We start from the raw sequence: 20,014 nt of genomic DNA on the forward strand, positions 1-20,014 counted from the left end.
GTGTGTGTATATATATAATTTTGTTCCACTGTAATCCCAGCTACTCAGGAGGCTGATGTGGGAGGAGGGTTTAAGGCCAAGAGTTCAAGACCAGACTGGGCAACATAGCAAGGCCCCGTCTCTAAAAAAATTTTTATTTATTTTTTTGAGATGGAGTCTTGCTCTGTCCCTGATGCTGGAGTGCAGTGTGTGATCTCGGCTTCAGGTTGAAGCAATTCTCCTGCCTGAGCCTCATGAGTAGTTGGGACTACAAGCGCATGTCACCAGGCCTGGCTAATATTTTGTATTTTTAGTACAGACAGGGTTTCACTCTGTTAGCCAGAATGGTCTCGATCTCCTGACCTCATGATCTGCTCACCTCAGCCTCCCAAAGTGCTGGGACTACAGGTGTGAGCCACCAGGCCTGGCCCTCTAAAAAATATTTTTAAACAATTTAAAAAATTTTGTTCCATGTAACATTTGAGTGAAACAGCAATCATTCTAGATAACAGTTATTATTAAATTGCTAAGTTTTTCATCCCCAAGAGGTCTTAAAAATTTTTTTTAAATAAAACAACTCTAACAAAAAACATGCAAAGACTCAAGAATAACTGTAAATCAAAATCAATTATAAGGCTAACATATGTAAATGTCTAACTGTAACTAAGAGCCAGCAAGGCAGTTGACTGTAAGTTCTCATCAACAAGGTAGTAAAATGAAGCATTTTAAAAGCTGGGCTGATAAAGTACCACCATTCAAGTATCAACAAAATGATGATATAAATGTATAATATAAAAGTTTACATTTTCCTCAGGTGGAACTTTTATGATTTGGCATAGTAAAAGCATAATTTTATATAAATGTTATAAACCTAACATTAACAATCAGATTTGGAATATAAAATTACTATTCTTTAAAATGATCATTTTCCTAAATAAGAAAATTTCTAATGGAACTTATTTTTTCTAGACTTAAGAAATCCTATTAAGCCTAAATTGTTATTAATTAAAAGCAGTCATAACATTATGAATTCCAAAGTTCCCACCAACGCAGTAAGGGATTCCCTGGAGAAAAAATATGTTCCTTTTTTTTTTTTCTGCAAATACAAATTTTAAATAGCTAATAAGCTCACATTAAACTTCATGAGGCTTGTTTCCATTAGTGGTTGGCATATCTCCTAATTCTTCACAAATGTCAAAGATGACTTGGAAGGAACTTTTTTGAAATTTGAAAAATCAGTATTTCCTTCTAGTATCTCTGAAAAACTAGCTTGGAAAGCAGAATGACGTACAGATCGAAACCAGGAGTACTGAGAGCGCCCACCAGTAGAGTTTGAGCGCTGCACATAAACATGCTTAGTAAATCCAATTACATTGCTTGTGGAAACAGAATGGGTAATCTGTTAGAATAGAAACAAGCAATTGAGAAGATGACATGAATGTTTTGAAGATATTTTAGTTGCTTCTTACATATATTGTCTATTAAAAGTGACATAACCATAAATAACAAATTAACTTTTTAAAATTTTCTATAAAATTCATTTACCTTCATTTGAAAGATGAAAATGTTAACAATAGTTGCTACAGGTGGGTTTGAGAAAACTGTACTCTAATTCTCAAAAATTAATGCTAATCTGCATTTGTCAATTTTAATTGACCAAACTACTTTGCATATTCATTTAAGTGAATATGCACTTAAATGTGCCTTACCTGCAAAAATTTTATATAATAAAAAGAAATCACTTATAAAACACACTACAGCACTCACAATATGCCAGGTACTGTTCTAAGCATTTTACATATAACTCACTTAATCCTGATAACTACTTAAGACTCACTTTACAGACAATGAAACTGAAACAGATCTTTAATAACCTGCCAAAACACATACAACTAGTAAATAGAGCAAGGATTTGAACACTTGGGTTCCAGAGTCCATGCTCTTAACCACCACCCAAATTGCCTCTCAGTATATAACATCATATATGTATGTGTGATTATATAATATATATATATAATTTAGTCCTTACAATGAAAATTATGGACTAAATAAGCACTATTAACATCTTTTCTCTCATCTGCATTTCTGCAGATGAGAGAATAAGAAACTTGCTACAGGACACACAGCTAAGAAGTGACAGTCACTTGCTTAACTTCAGTAGGTTAACAATAATTTTATGAAGAACAAATATTTCACTCAAATATTTAGTAATAGTATTAAATATCTAATAATTAAATAATTCTGAAACTGTTGGAAATGTGGATTATTCAGGAAAGATTTTAAATATACATATATATAGATATAAATATATATTGTATGTATGAATTCAGAACCCATACTATCCTCTGAAATTCTGTTTCAGAGATTATATTCTACTCATCATGAAAATAGTAAAAGGAATAAAACTCGGTCTCTGCTATGTTATTGGAACCAATCTCTATAAACAGAATCACAGCTATTTACATTAGTAAAGTGATAGGCCAGATTGAAACATGTTTCTTTTCTGAGAGATTTTAGAACATATTTCAATCCCAATAAAATTTCGTATCAAACAAACTAAGTATGATAGGAAAGTATATCTCTAGTTCATTTGTAGTAGGGTCCTCTCAGTTGCCTTTACTCAATAGAGGTTAGAAGTTTGGACATACATATTTTAAAAATGTATGACTGTGTTCAGATGCCAAGGTCTGAAGTGCACTAGGGAAGACCTCCACTCCCCTGACATCATGCTTTTCATGCTGATTCTTCAGTGCTAGTGTACAGAGCTGTGCTGTCCTTCTAGAAGCCACTAGCCACATATGGCTATGAAACCCCTGAAACATAGCCAGTCTGAAATGCAACTAGCTTTGTAAGTATAAGATGCACCCCACGTTTTTAAGACTTAGTGCTTAAGAATGAAAATATCTCACTGATAATTTTTACATTGATTCGCATTCAGATGATAATATTTTGGCATACTGGGTTAAATAAAACACATTACTAAAATTTTTTTAAATGGAAGAAATATTTCCAATTTTTAAAAGTTAAATTCCAGACCAACTTCATAAATATGAATAAGTCATTTAGCCTGTTAAATCAAAATAACTTACTGCTAATGATGATGTGCTTGAAAGACGACTCATTCCATGCTTATCACTGCTGGAAGGACTTCTTCCCTCCACTGAGCTGTGGGATGTCATAAGAGCCCTTCGAAGAGCTCTTTTTGGAGTTTTGGAGAAAGAGAACGCTCTTGTAACCTAGAGTTTAAAAGTTACAATTGGTTAAACCTAGAGAAATTTAATACAGCTGATAAGAATGTTTAAACATAAAAAAGAAAAATATACAGCAAAAGTCTTTCTACTGTAGTATGTGGCAGGATTAGAATCTTTTGGCACAAAGCAGTGAGGAAATCTGTAGACTATTCCAACTTTCATTTAGAGAGCACTGCAGTCCAATGCAAAAAGGAGGAGAAGCACAATCTAGCCTGGGAGAGAAGAAACCAGACTGGCTGAATCTTGTCTGATTACCCAGCCTAGCTGTAATTTCTAATTTCTAATCCAAAAATCACCTGAACCTCCATTTCTTTATTGAAAGAGTGAAGGAATTCATTGAATAATAATCTAAACACAATTTTCTTTTATACACCACACATGTTAAATAATAGGAGATTCAAAAATTATTAAAATAAAATGCCTCCCACAAAGGGAAAGAAAACAAATCTTGAAAATCTAGCAGTAGAGAATATGGCTGCGAATTTCTCTTGGAACACTAAAATTCTAATTATACTTTTAAAAAGCCTATTATTGATATACTTATGCAGTCCTCAACACTCTGATAAAGTAAGTTATCTTCATCATAAGAAGACTAAAATATACTTCTAGAGTCAGGAATAGATCCCAGGTCCCATGACTGTCGTGTGCCCTTTCCTGAAAATAACTGTGGTGATATATTTAAGATGAGTGCACACATATTTCAATCTAAAATACCAACAGTACATTTCTTCTGAAGGATAGTTCACAGAAGCATCACTATTACAATAACAGGAGGGATAACAAGTTATAGTTACTGTGGCAAAGTCATCACTGATGTAAAACCATTGTTTCTGTGGTCATTTCCTAGAACTGAACAGCTTTGTTTTATAGACTATACTGGTGTTTGCAGCAATAATGCTTGAAAATAATCTGGAAAATACATGTTAGAGATGTGTCAAATAATAATTTCACTAAAACTCACCTTTTTTGAAGTCTTTTTTATTGCTCTTGATGCTCTACTCAGTGTACTATCCATATCCTTTGTATTTACTTCAAAGGTTTCTGGATCAGCAGTGTAAATAAGATTCTCCTATTGAAAAATAATACTTTTTGTTACCTTAAAATAAAAACACAACTGTTTCTAAAAATCAAACTTTTATGCATATTTATACATGTTTTCACTTTATAAACAAAAGATTTTTTATGTGTTTATTTTATGTGTTCTATTCCAAAATGTACTAAAGGATAGTGAAAAATAAACATTCAGTAAATGAGTAATTCATTGCAAGGGTCATGGATACAAAAGCAATTGGAAATAGACATCAAAATAAAATCTAACAACTCTGAAACAAGTTAAAAACTTAGACTTAAACTTAATGCTTAAGTATAAAGTCAGCTACAAGCCCAATACCACAAACACTGTTCTTGACATAAACTCAAATTAAGATTTAGACTTTCTCTCAGGGAGAGATCCAAGATGACCCATTAGCAGCAGCTCAGGATTGTAGCTCCCAGTGAAAGCACAGAGAGAGAGTGGACGCCACACTTCCAGACAAAGTTTTGTTGCCCATGGACCAGGAGATTCCCAGCGGAGGAGCCCCACGGGTTGCTGGTGCGACTCTCTTGGCTGACGCAGCTGTTTTGCCGGCACCCTGGTGCGGGCGGTTCTCAGTACGGAGTATATGTGATTGGGTGCCCTTTTTGTTGGTGTTTGGAGCTCCAGGAAGGCAGAGTTGCCCATTCAGCTGATTGAAGGGGGCACTGAAGTGGGGAGCCAGACCGGGAGATTCCCGGGCAGAAAAGTGCTACAAATCTCAATGCCGCTGTTTCAGCCGGCGCAGTGACCCCACAAAAAAACAGCAATTTGAAGCGCTGAAGATTGAGAGTTTCACAGCAAGCACAGCTGAACCCGGGAAGGTCCAGCTCTGTGGGGGAGGGGTGTCCACCGAAGGAAAACTAAGAAACAGAAAAAACTTCATCACTAACAAGCTGGAAGTCCACTCAGAGACCCAATGTGAAAGTCAGCAATTCCAAAGATGACAGGTAGGTAAATCCACAAAGATGGGAAGAAACCAGCACAAAAAGGCTGAAAATATCCGAAATCAGAATGTCCCTCCTCCTACAGGGGATCGCAGCTCCTCATCAGCAATGGAACAAGGCCTGATGGAGAATGAGTGTGATGAATTGACAGAATCAGGCTTCAGAAGGTGGATAATAAGAAACTTCTGTGAGCTAAAAGAACATGAAAAGAAACTAAGAACCTTGAAAAAAAGGTTTGACAAAATGCTAACAAGAATAGACAATTTAGAGAGGAATATAAGGGAATTAATAGAGCTGAAAAACACAATACGAGAACTTCGCAAAGTATGCACAAGTTTTAACAGTCGAATTGATCAAGCAGAAAAAAGGATATCAGAGGTCGAAGACCAACTTAATGAAATAAAATGAGAATACAAGGTTAGAGAAAAAATGAGCAAAGTCTCCAAGAAATATGGGACTATGTGAAAAGACCTAATCTACGTTTGATAGGTGTACCTGAATGTGACGAAGAGAATGAATCCAAGCTGGAAAATATTCTTCAGGATATTATCCAGGAAAACTTTCCCAACCTAGCAAGGCAGGACAATACTCAACTCCAGGTAACACAGAGAACACCACAAAGATATTCTCAAGAAGAGCAACCCTAAGGCATGTAATTGTTAGATTCACCAGGGTTTAAATGAAGGAGAAAATACTAAGGGCAGCCAGAGAAAAAGGTCAGGTTACCTACAAAGAGAAGCCTATCAGACTCACAGCAGATCTCTCAGCAGAAACCCTACAAGCCAGAAGAGAGTGAGGGCAAATATTCAAAATCCTTAAAGAAAAGAACTTTCAACCCAGAATTTCATATCCAGCCAAACTAAGCTTCATAAGTGAAGGAAAAATAAAATTTTTTGTGAACAAGCAAGTACTCTGAGATTTCATCACCACCAGGCCCGCTTTACAAGAGCTTCTGAAAGAAGCATTACACATAGAAAGGGACAACTAGTATCAGCCATTCCAAAAACACACCAAAAGGTAAAGAGCATCACCATAATGAAGAATTTACATCAACTAATCGGCAAAACAGTCAGCTTGCATTAAATGGCAGCATTAAACTCATATACATCAATATCAATCCCAAATTTAAATGGACTAAATGCCCCAGTCAAAAGACACAGACAGGCAAATTGGATAAAAAGCCAAAACCCATTGGTATGCTGCATCCAAACCCATCTCACATGCAAGGATACACAAAGACTCAAAACAAAGGGATGGAGGAAGATTTACCAACCAGAGAGTTAAAAAAAAAAAAAAAATAGACTTTACAGCAACAAAGACCAAAAGAGACAAAGAAGGACATTACGTAACGGTAAAAGGATAAATGCAACAAGAAGAGCTAATGATCCTAAATATATACGTACCCCATACAGGAGCACCCAGATACATAAGGCAAGTTCTTAGTTCTTAATGACTTGCAAAAAGACTTGGGCTCCTAGATAATAATAGTGGGAGACTTTAACACTACATTGTCAATATTAGACAGATCAATGAGACAGAAAATTAATAAGGATATCCAGGACTTAAACTCAGACCTGAAATAAGTAAACTTAATAAACATTTACAGAACTCTCCACCCCAAATCCACAAAACATACATTTTTCTCAGTATCACATCACACCTATTCTAAAAGTGACCATGAAATTGGAAGTAAATCACTCCTCAGCAGTTGCATAGCATTTCACAGGTTTAAATGAAATATGGGTTGGTTGGTTGCTTGTTTGTTATTTTCCTCCCTCATTCCTGCCTGTCTCCATTGTTAAGTACATTTATCGGCATAAAAGAGGTTTTTAATACCCATTTTTAGAATGCATTCTAGCCTGGGCAATAGAGCAAGATTCCTGTTCTCTCTCCCTCTTTCTTTCTCTCTTTTATTCTTTTTCTTTCTTTCTTTCTTCTCTTAAAAAAAAAGAAAAATATCTGACAAGGACTAATGTCTATGCCTGTGTAATTTGTAACTAGGAAGACACACAGCTCCTCCTGAGTGAGCCTTTATTAGAGCTCCCCACAAAAAAATTAAAAAAAAGATTTAGACTTTCTCCCACTTTATCCTTTCTTCCCTAATCAGCATTTATAAGGATTCTAAATCAGAGGTTCTTTCTGAACCTGTGACCAAGAACCCACAGGGTGACAATGAATAGAAATTGGGTGCAAAATTTTGAGTGTACATGTGCAAAGTGCATATTTCTGAAGAGTAGGTTCACAACTTGTATCACATTCCCAAAGGAATCAGAGACCTCATACAACCACTAGTCTACTCTTATTTCTATGAGGCCAGCCTCTGCTGATATGCTGGAGAGGACAGGATGAGGTGGAAGCTGTAGTGAGACTGGTCAATAGGCACAAAGTTACAGTTAGAAAGGAGAAATAAGTTCTGGTGTTCTACTGCACAATCGGGGACTATAGTTAACAATACTGTATTGTATATTTCAGAATAACCAGAATAGAGGATTTTTAATGTTCACAAAGAAATATGAGGCAATGGATATGCTAAATAACCTGATTTAATCAACACGCAATGTATACATGTATCAGAACATCATATTATACCTCATAAATATGTACAATTATGTGTCGATTTTTTAAAAAGACCTCATAAAGGCCAAGAACCACTGAACCACTTAAACAGGATAACTAATCTCCAACTAATTAAAAATGTTACTTGCTTAAATTATGGTTCGATTTTCAGAAGAAAGCAAGGTAGACAAAATGTTTTTGCATAGTCCCATAGGCAGTTTGCACTTTAAATTTATAAATCTAGACTAAGAACAGGCAAACTGACTTGTTACTCTGGTATTGTAAGACTACTGTCCAGCACTATCGTTCTATGGTGACAAAGATTATTATACAACCGGCTCAGGCCTGTAGTCCCAGCACTTTGGGAAGCAGAGGCAGGCGGATCATGAGGTCAGGAGATCGAGACCATCCTGGCCATGGTGAAATCCCGTCTCTACTAAAATACAAAAAATTAGCTGGGTGTGGTGGTGCATGCCTCTAATCCCAGCTACCAGGAGGCTGACACAGGGGGATCACTTGAATCTGGGAGATGGAGGTTGCAGTGAGCCGAGATCGTGCCACTGCACTCCAGCCTGGTGAAAGAGCAAGGCTCTGTCTCAAAAAAAAAAAAAAGTTATACGATCTTGTGAAGTTTTTTTTTCCGAAATTTTTTTTATTTGCAAAATGTAGAATATATCTAGTATACCTAACCCATAGAACCATAAGGCTAAAACAAAATAATGCACAATTACTCTGAAATGAAATGTTAAGCCTCTTTACAAGGTGTTAAATATACTTTACAGTTACAATGCTTGCTTCAGCTCTCCACCACTGATACACAGACAGCCTTTGCTATGCTAAAGCTTCTCTAATTTTGTCATTTAAACAACCATATCCCCTCTGCCTGCTATAGAACCTCTCTTTCCACTTGATCAATTTCCTAAATAATTCTATGTTGCTATCTTTTCCAAATCAGGTAACAGTACTTGTAAATGTCAATGTTTTCAATTTAATATTACTTTTTAAGAAAAACTTAGAAGACACGAATTACCCATAACTCTCCTAATCAATTACCATCTACATTTTGGTATATTTCTTAGAGATATTTTTCTACATATATAAAATTGTTCTTCATAACAAACTGGAATATCATTCAGCTTTGTACCTTATGTTTTTCAGTTAGCTGTAAACCGTATTTTTTTAACCAAAAATATTTACTCAATGAAAAGCTGACAAATCTCTTCTGATTATACCACAATTAATTTCATCATTCTACTATTTTTGAGCATTAGAGTGAAGTAATGGGGAATTATGGTGCAATGGATACATAGTTCCTGTTTAGGAAGATGAAAAAGTTCAAAAAACAGATGGTGATGATATTGTATAACAGTATGAATATACTTAATGACACTTAAAAATGGTTAAAACTGGTAAACTTGTTATGTATATTCTACCACAATAAAAAAAGGAATAAAGTATATGTCTTTGTATTTGAAAATATTAAACCACATGTTGGTAATTTTCTAAGCTAGAACACTAGAGGTAGAAAAGCAGGATAAACTGCTTTCCAAAAAGAGTATATTGCTACAAACTATACTCTCACTATCAGAACAGGAAAGAATCTATCTTGCCTCACCAGCCCTCAAATTTTTTTTTTTTTTTTACAATTTGGTTTGTAAAAAATAATGGATATATTGCTATCTTTATCAGTATTCCTTTATTTAAACTATTAGTTGGGTATTTTTTTCATGTTTTATAGATATAATTTTTTTAATCAATCAATTATTTTTAATTGTACTTTAGGTTCTGGGGTACATGTGCAGATCATGCAGGATTGTTGCATAGGTACATACATGGCAATGTGCTTTGCTGCCTCCATCCCCCCATCACCTACATCTGGCATTTCTCCCCATGTTATCCTTCCCTGACCTCTCCACCCCCCTGTACCTCCCTTGCCCCCAACAACAGACCCCAGTTTGTGATGCTCCCCCTCCCTGTGTCCATGTGTTCTCACTGTTCAACACCCGCCTATGAGTGAGAACATGCGGTGTTTGATTTTCTGTTCTTGTGTCAGTTTGCTGAGGATTGTGATTTCCAGATTTATCTATGTCCCTATAAAGGACACAAACTCAACATTTTTTATGGCTGCATAGTATTCCATGGCATATATGTGCCACATTTTCCTTGTCCAGTCTGTTGATGGGCATTTGAGTTGGTTCCAGGTCTTTGCTAATGTTAACAGTGCTGCTATAAACATACATCTGCATGTGTCTTTACAATAGAATGATTTATGATCCTTTGGGTATATACCCAGTAATGGGACTGCTGGGTCAAATGGAATTTCCATTTCTAGGTCCTTGAGGAAGTGCAACACTGTCTTCCACCATGATTGAACTAGTTTACACTCCCACAAACAGTATATAGATATTTCATATCAAATTTTATTGGAAAAGAGGTCGTCATTTCCCACGCTTTCTAACTGGTTACTGCCGGCATAAAGGAAAACTCTTTGTATGTATGTATCTATGTTTTATTTGGCTGCTTTACTAAACTTTATTACAAATTCTAATAGTTTTCAGTTGGTTCTTGTCAATTATCTAGATAATCATTTGTAAAACAACTGAATATTTGATACTTCATGCCAATCTGTAAGAAACAAAGCACTGAGGAATGTGAAGCTCTGCTGCACATATCTGCAAGGTTTTACACTACTAAAATTTCCAATATCTCATACTGGAGAAATCACATTTCCTATATTACTGTATATACGAATAAGCTCAGTTGTATCCTTACTTTTATGAACTTAATTTTGCTTTGACTTCATTCCATTTTTATTTCAATTTTATCTCAATCAACAGATCTATACTGAAAATCTACTCTTTGATAAAACTTTTTATGTTCATAAGATACAGGGGCAAATTCAGAAAAAGAATGTTTTGACATGCAAATACATTTTCCTTAAAGAAATGAGTGATATGGTAATTACTCCAATTTGGCCATCATTATACGATGTATACATGCAACAAAACAAAACACTGTACCCCAAATATGTACAATTATGTCATTATAAAATAATTAAAGGAGAGGACTCAAGATGGCGCTGTGAGAACAACCCAGGATTGGAGCTCTCGTTGTGTCCGCGGAGAGGTGAGTCTGAGCTGCATTTCCAGACTGATCTTTGTTGCCCACAGAACAGGGAAATTCCCAAGTGAAGAGGAGACACGGGACGCCAGGCAGAAACACCGCCTGGCGAAGCCGGCAGCTGGGGTGGCGGCGGCCAGCCCTACCCAGCGCTCCACACAGGGCGCGCTTGTCCGGGTGCCCCGTTGAACCGGCAACCGGAGACGTGAGAGGGCTGGACTTGAGACTAAGCTAGACTTGGACAGTGGGCCAGCCCAGGGGATTGCAGGGACAGAGCGTTAGGGGTGGCCCAGTGGGACAAACAAAACCGCGATTTCAAACAAGCCCCGTGCAGACGGCCCGAGACGCTCTGAGGGGGAGGGGCGGCCACCATTACCAAGGCAACCGCCCCAACTGAGATACACGCCCATTGCTGACGCAGCCAGCCGTTGCCGAGGCAACCTGTCCCTACTGAGATACACGCCCACTGCTGACGCAGCCTGCCGCTGCCGAGGCAACCCGCTACAACAGAGACTCCGCCACAGGGCGTGGCGGAGAACAGCAGAACAGCAGAGCCAGGGCGAGCCTCACAACAGCAGGGCGGAGCCTTGGCAGGCAAACAGTGGCTAGTCTGCGTCCTAGCTGGGCAGGACCTCAACGGACATCCAAAAATAAAGCCCAAACCCCTCAACACAGAGCATTTGAGAAAAAAAAGGGATTTTTTAATGAGCTCTGTTGCAGCAGAATCAAACATAGCAGCCTAACAGCCCTGAATGAACAACAGAGCTCACAGCTCAGCAATTAAGCTCCTATAAAATACAAACTGTCTCCTCAAGCAGCTCCCTGACCCCTCTATATCCAAAAGACTGACATTTGGCAGGCATCATCCTGGGACAAAGATAGCAGAAAAAGAAACTGGTAGCATCCCTCGCTGTGCCACAGCTGCTAGAGGTGCACCACAGACAAGCAGGGTCTGGAGCGGACCTCAGCAGTCGTACAGCGAAGGGGCTAGACTGGTAGAAGGAAAACCAAGCAACAGAAATACTCCATCATCAACATTCTGGGTGTCCACTCAGAGACCCAATCGAAAAGTCAGCAACTATGCAGACGACCAGCGGACAAATCCACAAAAATGGGAAGAAACCAGCGCAAAAAGGAGGAAAACACCCGAAACCAGAACACCTCGCCTCCTAGAAAGGACCAAAACTCCTCACCAGCAAGGGAACAAAGCTGGACGAAGAATGACTCTGACGAAATGACGGAATTAGACTTCAGAAGATGGATAATGAGAAACTTTTGTGAGCTAAAAGATCATGTATTAAATCAATGCAAAGAAACTAAGAACCTTGAAAAAAGATTTGAAAAAAGATTCGAGGAAATGATAACAAGAATGGATAACTTAGAGAGGAATATGAATGAATTAAAGGAGCTGAAAAACACAATACGAGAACTTCGCGAAGCATGCACAAGTTTCAATAGCCGAATTGACCAAGCAGAAGAAAGAATATCAGAAGTCGAAGACCAACTCAATGAAATAAAACGAGAAACCAAGATTAGAGAAAAAAGCGCAAAAAGGAATGAACAAAGTCTCCAAGAAATGTGGGACTATGTGAAAAGACCTAACCTACGTTTGATAGGTGTACCAGAAGGGGACGAAGAGAATGAATCCAAGCTGGAAAATACTCTTCAGGACATCATCCAGGAAAATTTCCCCCACCTAGCAAGACAGGCCAACACTCAATTGCAGGAAATACAGAGAACACCACAAAGATATTCTGCAAGAAGAGCAACCCCAAGGCACATAATCGTCAGATTCAACAGGGTTGAAATAAAGGAGAGAATACTAAGGGCAGCCAGAGAGAAAGGTTGGGTCACCCACAAAGGGAAGCCCATCAGACTCACAGCAGATCTCTCGGCAGAAACACTACAAGCCAGAAGAGAGTGGGGGCCAATAGTCAACATTCTTAAAGAAAAGAACTTTCAACCCAGAATTTCATATCCAGCCAAACTGAGCTTCAGAAGTGAAGGAAAAATAAAATCCTTTGCGAACAAGCAAGTACTCAGAGATTTTGTCACCACCAGGCCTGCTTTACAAGAGCTCCTGAAAGAGGCACTACACATAGAAAGGATCAACCAGTACCAGCCATTCCAAAATCACACTGAATGCTAAAGAGCATCAACTTAATGAAGAATCTACAACAACTAACAGGCAAAACAGCCACTTAGCATCAAAATGGCAGTATCAAATTCACACATAACAATATTAACCCTAAATGTAAATGGACTAAATGCACCAATCAAAAGACACAGACTGGCAAATTGGATAAAAATCCAAAACCCATCAGTGTGCTGTATACAGGAAACCCATCTCACATGCAAGGATACACAAAGGCTCAAAATAAAGGGATGGAGGAAGATTTACCAAGCAAATGGAAAGCAAAAAAAAGCAGGAGTTGCAATTCTCATCTCTGATAAAATAGACTTTAAAGCAACAAAGATCAAAAGAGACAAAGAAGGCCATTACATAATGGTAAAAGGATCGATACAACAAGAAGAGCTAACGATCCTAAACATATATGGACCCAATGCAGAAGCACCCAGATACATAAGGCAAGTTCTTAATAAAAGGAAAAGGACTTAGACTCCCACACAATAATAGTGGGAGACTTTAACACTCCACTGTCAATACTAGACAGATCAACCAGACAGAAAATCGACAAGGATATCCAGGGCTTGAACTCAGACCTGAAGCAAGCAAACCTGATAGACATTTACAGAACTCTCCACCCCAAATCCACAGAATACACATTCTTCTCAGCACCACATCACACCTACTCTAAAATTGACCACATAATTGGAAGTAAAGCACTGTTCAACAAATGCAAAACAACTGAAATCATAACAAACAGCCTCTCAGACCATAGTGCAATCAAGTTAGAACTCAGAATTCAGAAACCGACCCAGAACCGTACAGCTTCATGGAAACTGAACAACTGGCTCTTGAATGTTGACTGGGTAAACAATGAAATGAAGGCAGAAATAAAGAAGTTCTTCGAAACCAATGAGAACGAAGACACAACGTGCCAGAACCTCTGGGACACATTTAAAGCAGTCTCTAGAGGAAAGTATATAGCAATAAGTGCCCATATGAGGAGAATGGAGAGATCCAAAATTGACACCCTATCGTCAAAACTCAAAGAGCTAGAGGAGCAAGATCAAAAAAACTCAAAACCCAGCAGAAGACAAGAAATAACTAAGATCAGAGCTGAACTGAAGGAGATTGAGACACGAAAAACCCTTCAAAAAATCAATAAATCCAAGAGCTGGTTTTTTGGAAAGATCAACAAAATAGACAGACCACTAGCCAGATTGATTAAAAATAAAAGAGAGAACAACCAAATAGATGCAATAAAAAATGATAAAGGGGAAATCACCACAGATTCCACAGAAATTCAAACCATCATCAGAGAATATTACAAACAACTCTATGCGCATAAACTAGTAAACCTGGAAGAAATGGATAAATTGCTGGACTCCTGTGTCCTCCCAAGCCTAACCCAGGAGGAAGCTGAAACTATGAATAGACCAATAACAAGGTCAGAAGTCGAGGCAGCAATTAAGAGCCCACCACACAAAAAAAGCCCAGGTCCAGACGGGTTCACAGCCGAATTCTACCAGACACACAAGGAGGAGCTGGTACCATTCCTTCTAAAACTATTTCAAACAATCCAAAAAGAGGGAATCCCTCCCAAATCATTTTATGAGACCAACATCATTCTGATACCAAAACCCGGCAGAGACCCAACAAGAAAAGAAAACTTCAGGCCAATATCCATGATGAACATAGATGCAAAAATCTTCAATAAAATATTGGCAAGCCGATTGCAACAGCAAATCAAAAAACTTATTCATCATGATCAAGTAGGATTCATCCCGGGGATGCAAGGCTGGTTCAACATACGCAAGTCTATCAACGTAATTCACCACATAAACAGAACCAAAAACAAAAACCACATGATTATCTCAATTGACGCAGAGAAGGCATTTGACAAAATTCAACAGCCCTTTATGCTAAAAACCCTCAATAAACTCGGTATCGATGGAACGTATCTCAAAGTAATAAAAGCTATTTATGACAAACCAACAGCCAATATCATACTGAATGGGCAAAAACTGGAAGCATTCCCTTTGAAATCTGGCACTAGACCAGGATGCCCTCTTTCACCACTCCTATTCAATATAGTACTGGAAGTTCTAGCCAGAGCAATCAGGCAAGAAAAAGAAATAAAGGGTATTCAAATAGGAAAGGTGGAAGCCAAACTGTCTCTATTTGCAGACGACATGATAGTATACCTAGAAGACCCCATTGCCTCAGCCCAAAAACTCCTGAAACTGATAAGCAACTTTAGCAAAGTCTCAGGATATAAAATCAATGTGCAAAAATCACAAGCATTCGTCTACACCAATAACAGACTTAAAGAAAGCCAAATCAAGAGCGAACTGCCATTCGCAATTGCTACAAAAAGAATAAAATACCTTGGAATACAACTCACAAGGAATGTAAGGGACCTTTTCAAGGAGAACTACAAACCACTGCTCAACAAAATCAGAGAGGACACAAACAAATGGAGAAACATTCCATGTTCATGGTTAGGAAGAATTAATATCGTGAAAATGGCTATACTGCCCAAAATAATTTACAGAATCAACGCTATCCCCATCAAGCTACCATTGACTTTCTTCACAGAACTGGAAGAAACCACCGTGAACTTCATATGGAACCAAAAGAGAGCCCGCATAGCCAAGTCAATTCTAAGCAAAAAGAACACAGCGGGGGGCATCACACTACCGGATTTCAAACTCAAAACAGCATGGTACTGGTACTAAAACAGAGATATAGACCAATGGAACAAAACAGAGGCACCGGAGGCAACACAACATAAATACAACTATACAATCTTTGATAGACCTGACAAAAACAAGCAATGGGGCAAGGATTCCATGTTTAACAAATGGTGTTGGGAAAACTGGCTAGCCATGTGCAGAAAGCAGAAACTGGACCCCTTCCTGACACCTTACACTAAAATTAACTCCAGATGGATTAAAGACTTAAACATAAGACCTGGCACCATAAAAACCCTAGAAGGAAATCTAGGCAAAACTATCCAGGACATAGGAGTAGGCAAGGACTTCATGAACAAAACACCAAAAGCATTGGCAACAAAAGCCAAAATAGACAAATGGGACCTAATCAAACTCCACAGCTTCTGCACGGCAAAAGAAACAGTCACTAGAGTGGATTGGCAACCAACAGAATGGGAAAAAATTTTCGCAGTCTACCCATCTGACAAAGGGCTGATATCCAGAATTTACAAAGAACTCAAACAGATTTACAGGAAAAAAACAAACAAGCCCATTCAAAAGTGGGCAAAGGATATGAACAGATACTTTACGAAAGAAGACATATATGAGGCCAACAATCATATGAAAAAATGCTCATCGTCACTGGTCATCAGAGAGATGCAAATCAAAACCACATTGAGATACCATCTCACGCCAGTTAGAATGGCGATCATTAAAAAATCTGGAGACAACAGATGCTGGAGAGGATGTGGACAAAAAGGAACACTTTTACACTGTTGGTGGGAGTGTAAATTAGTTCAACCATTGTGGAAGACAGTGTGGCGATTCCTCAAGGCCTTAGAAATAGAAATTCCATTTGACCCAGCAATCCCATTACTGGGTATATATCCAAAAGACTATAAATTGTTCTACTATAAGGACACATGTACACGAATGTTCACTGCAGCACTGTTTACAATAGCAAAGACCTGGAATCAACCCAAATGCCCATTGATAATAGACTGGATTGGAAAAATGTGGCACATATACACCATGGAATATTATGCAGCAATCAGAAATGATGAGTTTGTGGCGTTTGTAGGGACATGGATGAATATGGAGAACATCATCCTCAGCAAACTGACACAAGAACAGAAAATGAAACACCGCATATTCTCACTCATAGGTGGGTGATGAAAAATGAGAACACATGGACACAGAAAGGGGAGTACTAAACACTGGGGTCTGTTGGGGGGAAAAGGGGAGGGACAGTGGGAGGGGGAAGTGGGGAGGGATAGCCTGGGGAGAAATGCCAAATGTGGGTGAAGGGGAGAAGAAAAGCAAAGCACACTGCCATGTGTGTACCTACGCAACTGTCTTGCATGCTCTGATCATGTACCCCAAAACCTAAAATCCAATAAAAAATTAAAAAAAAAAAAATTGAACTAGAAAAAAAAGAAATAAATTAAAAAAATAAAATAAAATAAAATAATTAAAAATAAAAATAAGTATATTCTTCTGTTGTGTTTTATTTTTAAATGATAAAGTAACTTATCAATGTTCCTTTGAATTGGTAAACTTATGACCTCTTTTAAAATGAAAGCTGATTCAATAAAATTAGCTGGAAAGTAACTAAAAACCATTTATTAACTTGTGACTGGTTACAAAATAACACATATACCTAAGAGTCACCTATTTACAAAACAGCTTATAAACAGGTAAAATATCCATTTATGACTGCATTCTAAAGAGAAAACTACTTAGGAATAAATCTAATAAATAATACATTTTTGACCAGGCATGGTGGCTCACATCTGTGATCTCAGCAGTTTGAGAGGCCCCTAGGAGGCCAGATCACTTGAAGCCAGGAATTCAGCCTGGCCAACATGACGAAACCCTGTCTCTACTAAGAATACAAAAATTAGATGGGCATGGTGGCACACGTCTGCAATCCCAGCTATTCAAGAGGCTAAAGCATGAGAATTGCTTGAACCCAGAAGCGGAGGTTGCAGTGGGCCACTGCTCACCAGCTTGGGTAACAGAGCAAGACTCTGTCTCCAAAAAAAGAAAAAAAAAAAAGAAATACATTTTTGAAGAATGTACATATGTCTAGGCTTATATTTTCTAGAAAGTATCAAAAGTCATACTCCTGGCAAGACAGATTAGCCAGACAGGGGTGTGAGACATATTTTACTGCAGTATACTGTTATATATGTAATTTTTTTTCTTATATGTGCAAATATTATCTTTCAGTTTAATAGATGGTAAAAACCATAGCATGACTATTAAACTAAATATTGGTAACTTAAATTTACTCTTTAAATATTTAGATGCAAAATGTATCAATTTTTATATGTGATGAAACTAACCTCCAAGTGTGTTTAATTTGAAGGCCACTGAAATTTAAATTCTTAGCAAATGCTAATAAAGGAGCCTCTTGATTTTTTTCTGTTGTTAACTACAACTAAGTATTAATAACCACTGATGAACCAAAAATGGAGCCAACGGCTTCATGTTTTCTCTCAATGAACTAATAATACACTGCTTCTGACTTAGGGGAGGGGAAGATAGATATAAGATTTTTTAACTTTCTAGAAGATTCTGGGTTCAGAATATCTGAAAGCATAAAACATACAGGTAGTTCACTAGTGGCTAAGAATATAATAAAATCTATTATTTTTGCTAAGATATAAATATTGAAGTACTTCCTTTAGTGCTGTCCACACCAAAAAAGGTAAATAGGGTGAACCATAGGCAAAAGTGCAAAGTAGGGGAAACTTATCTTCAGTAGTCCTAGGTTTCTTTGTTATTCATTCTTTTTCATTAATTCTCATTCTCTCTTTAAAAAAAAAAAAGAAAAATCTTTCTGCTTTTTAGTCTCTTTCTCCAAATTTCTAAAATAAAATATGTACTAGGACAAGGACTAACAAATAAAATTAAAAAAAAAAAAGTGAAATTTATAAATTACCCAAAACCCATTTTTATTTACTTTTAAGTTCTGCTGCACTTCAGAACACTCATTTTTAATAACACACAATATAATTCCAAAAACATTTTATGACTTATTCAAAGTATGTCAAGCATTAAAGCTTTGGAAGGACAGGAGTTTTTCAATCAACTCCAAATTCACATGTACCTGGAGACAGACCTGCTGAGTTCAAAATTAAAAAGTAGTAGTCGATCTTTCCCACTGAGATATATAATATTAATTTCAGGAGAAACTAAGCCTCAGCTACAGATTTTGAAATCCTGTTCATGGGTGTTAATTCACAGGAAACTTTCTAGCATTTGACATCTTAAGCCAGTTAACCTGTCTACTTGTGAGTTATCAGACACTTCTTTCCTTTCCTTAAGCTCTCCTGTTACCCTAGTCTTCAAATGCTATCTACAATCATGTGATCCCTCCCTCTAGCCTGTTGCCTCAGTATTTTCCTCAAACTGTAATCATGCCTATAGCTTAGAGCTTCTGATTTGGCCAAATTAAAGTGGTACCCGTAATAGACATTTATACTAACAACTATGTATGCCTAATCAATGGAAGAAAAATTATAGTTTTAAATACAAATCATATTAACTTCATTATAAATATTATTGGCTCACAAGCATAAACTCTTTTAATATGTGGCCAACTGTTGGTCTATTACTCCTCATGCAGTTAGAAATTCTACTTACAGGTTTAAAAACTTAGAATGAAGATTGCAACTCCTAAATAGCCAATGGTGATTTGACCAAGATGTAGGATATGTTTTGCAAATTTCAAAAGAAATATAAAGTTAGTAGCAAAAGTACTAAATTGTAGCACATGGCGTTTAATTATCAAGTTACTTTTAAACTAACCAAACTTGGGGAAAAGACATCATTGCTTAAATTTATTTATTAATAAAATTATACTTCTGACATTAGAGGTTAGAAATCTATAATGGCTTCTGCAAGGCTACGAGCTTATCTTTGGCAATATACGAATGCTAGAGTACAGACCATGCAATTAAAGGTTACATGTTGGCAAAAGACCAAAAATACATACATAAGGATTCTGATTCATAAGATCTTCAATAGATTTAAACTTTAATCTTTAGATTCTGAAATAACAAAATATGGAACATGATATCCAAGGGAAGAAAAACTATTAAGATGGTTTGACCAAGAATTAGTCATGCTCTTGGCCTTAGATTTAAACTTAATGGCATCAGATTAAGTTTTCTTTCAGCCTGATAATTTTAATACTTACGTCATTAAAGAGTGGATGTGACAAATGAAACGGTATAGAA

The 20,014-nt window shown here is 37.2% G+C and overlaps 1 protein-coding gene across 11 annotated transcripts in view; it reads right to left on the reverse strand.

The window, feature by feature from the left end:
• Positions 1-20,014, reverse strand: part of ECT2 (epithelial cell transforming 2) — a 94,829-nt gene that overhangs the window by 1,808 nt on the left and 73,007 nt on the right. For 6 of the 11 annotated variants that reach the window (XM_078353832.1, XM_078353830.1, XM_078353831.1 and 3 more), the window contains 3 exons: positions 4,192-4,299; positions 3,069-3,215; positions 1,112-1,378 (listed from right to left, as the gene is read on the reverse strand). In XM_078353832.1, coding sequence (XP_078209958.1) covers positions 1,157-1,378; positions 3,069-3,215; positions 4,192-4,299 — 477 coding nt within the window. In that variant the 3' untranslated portion in view covers positions 1,112-1,156. The remainder of the gene's footprint in view (positions 1-1,111; positions 1,379-3,068; positions 3,216-4,191; positions 4,300-20,014) is intronic. The other 5 variants (XM_002759378.6, XM_003735027.6, XM_035277863.3 and 2 more) reach the window with 1 other exon arrangement.

Source organism: Callithrix jacchus, chromosome 17 (genome assembly GCF_049354715.1).
Source record: "Callithrix jacchus isolate 240 chromosome 17, calJac240_pri, whole genome shotgun sequence".
NCBI lineage: Eukaryota > Metazoa > Chordata > Mammalia > Primates > Cebidae > Callithrix > Callithrix jacchus.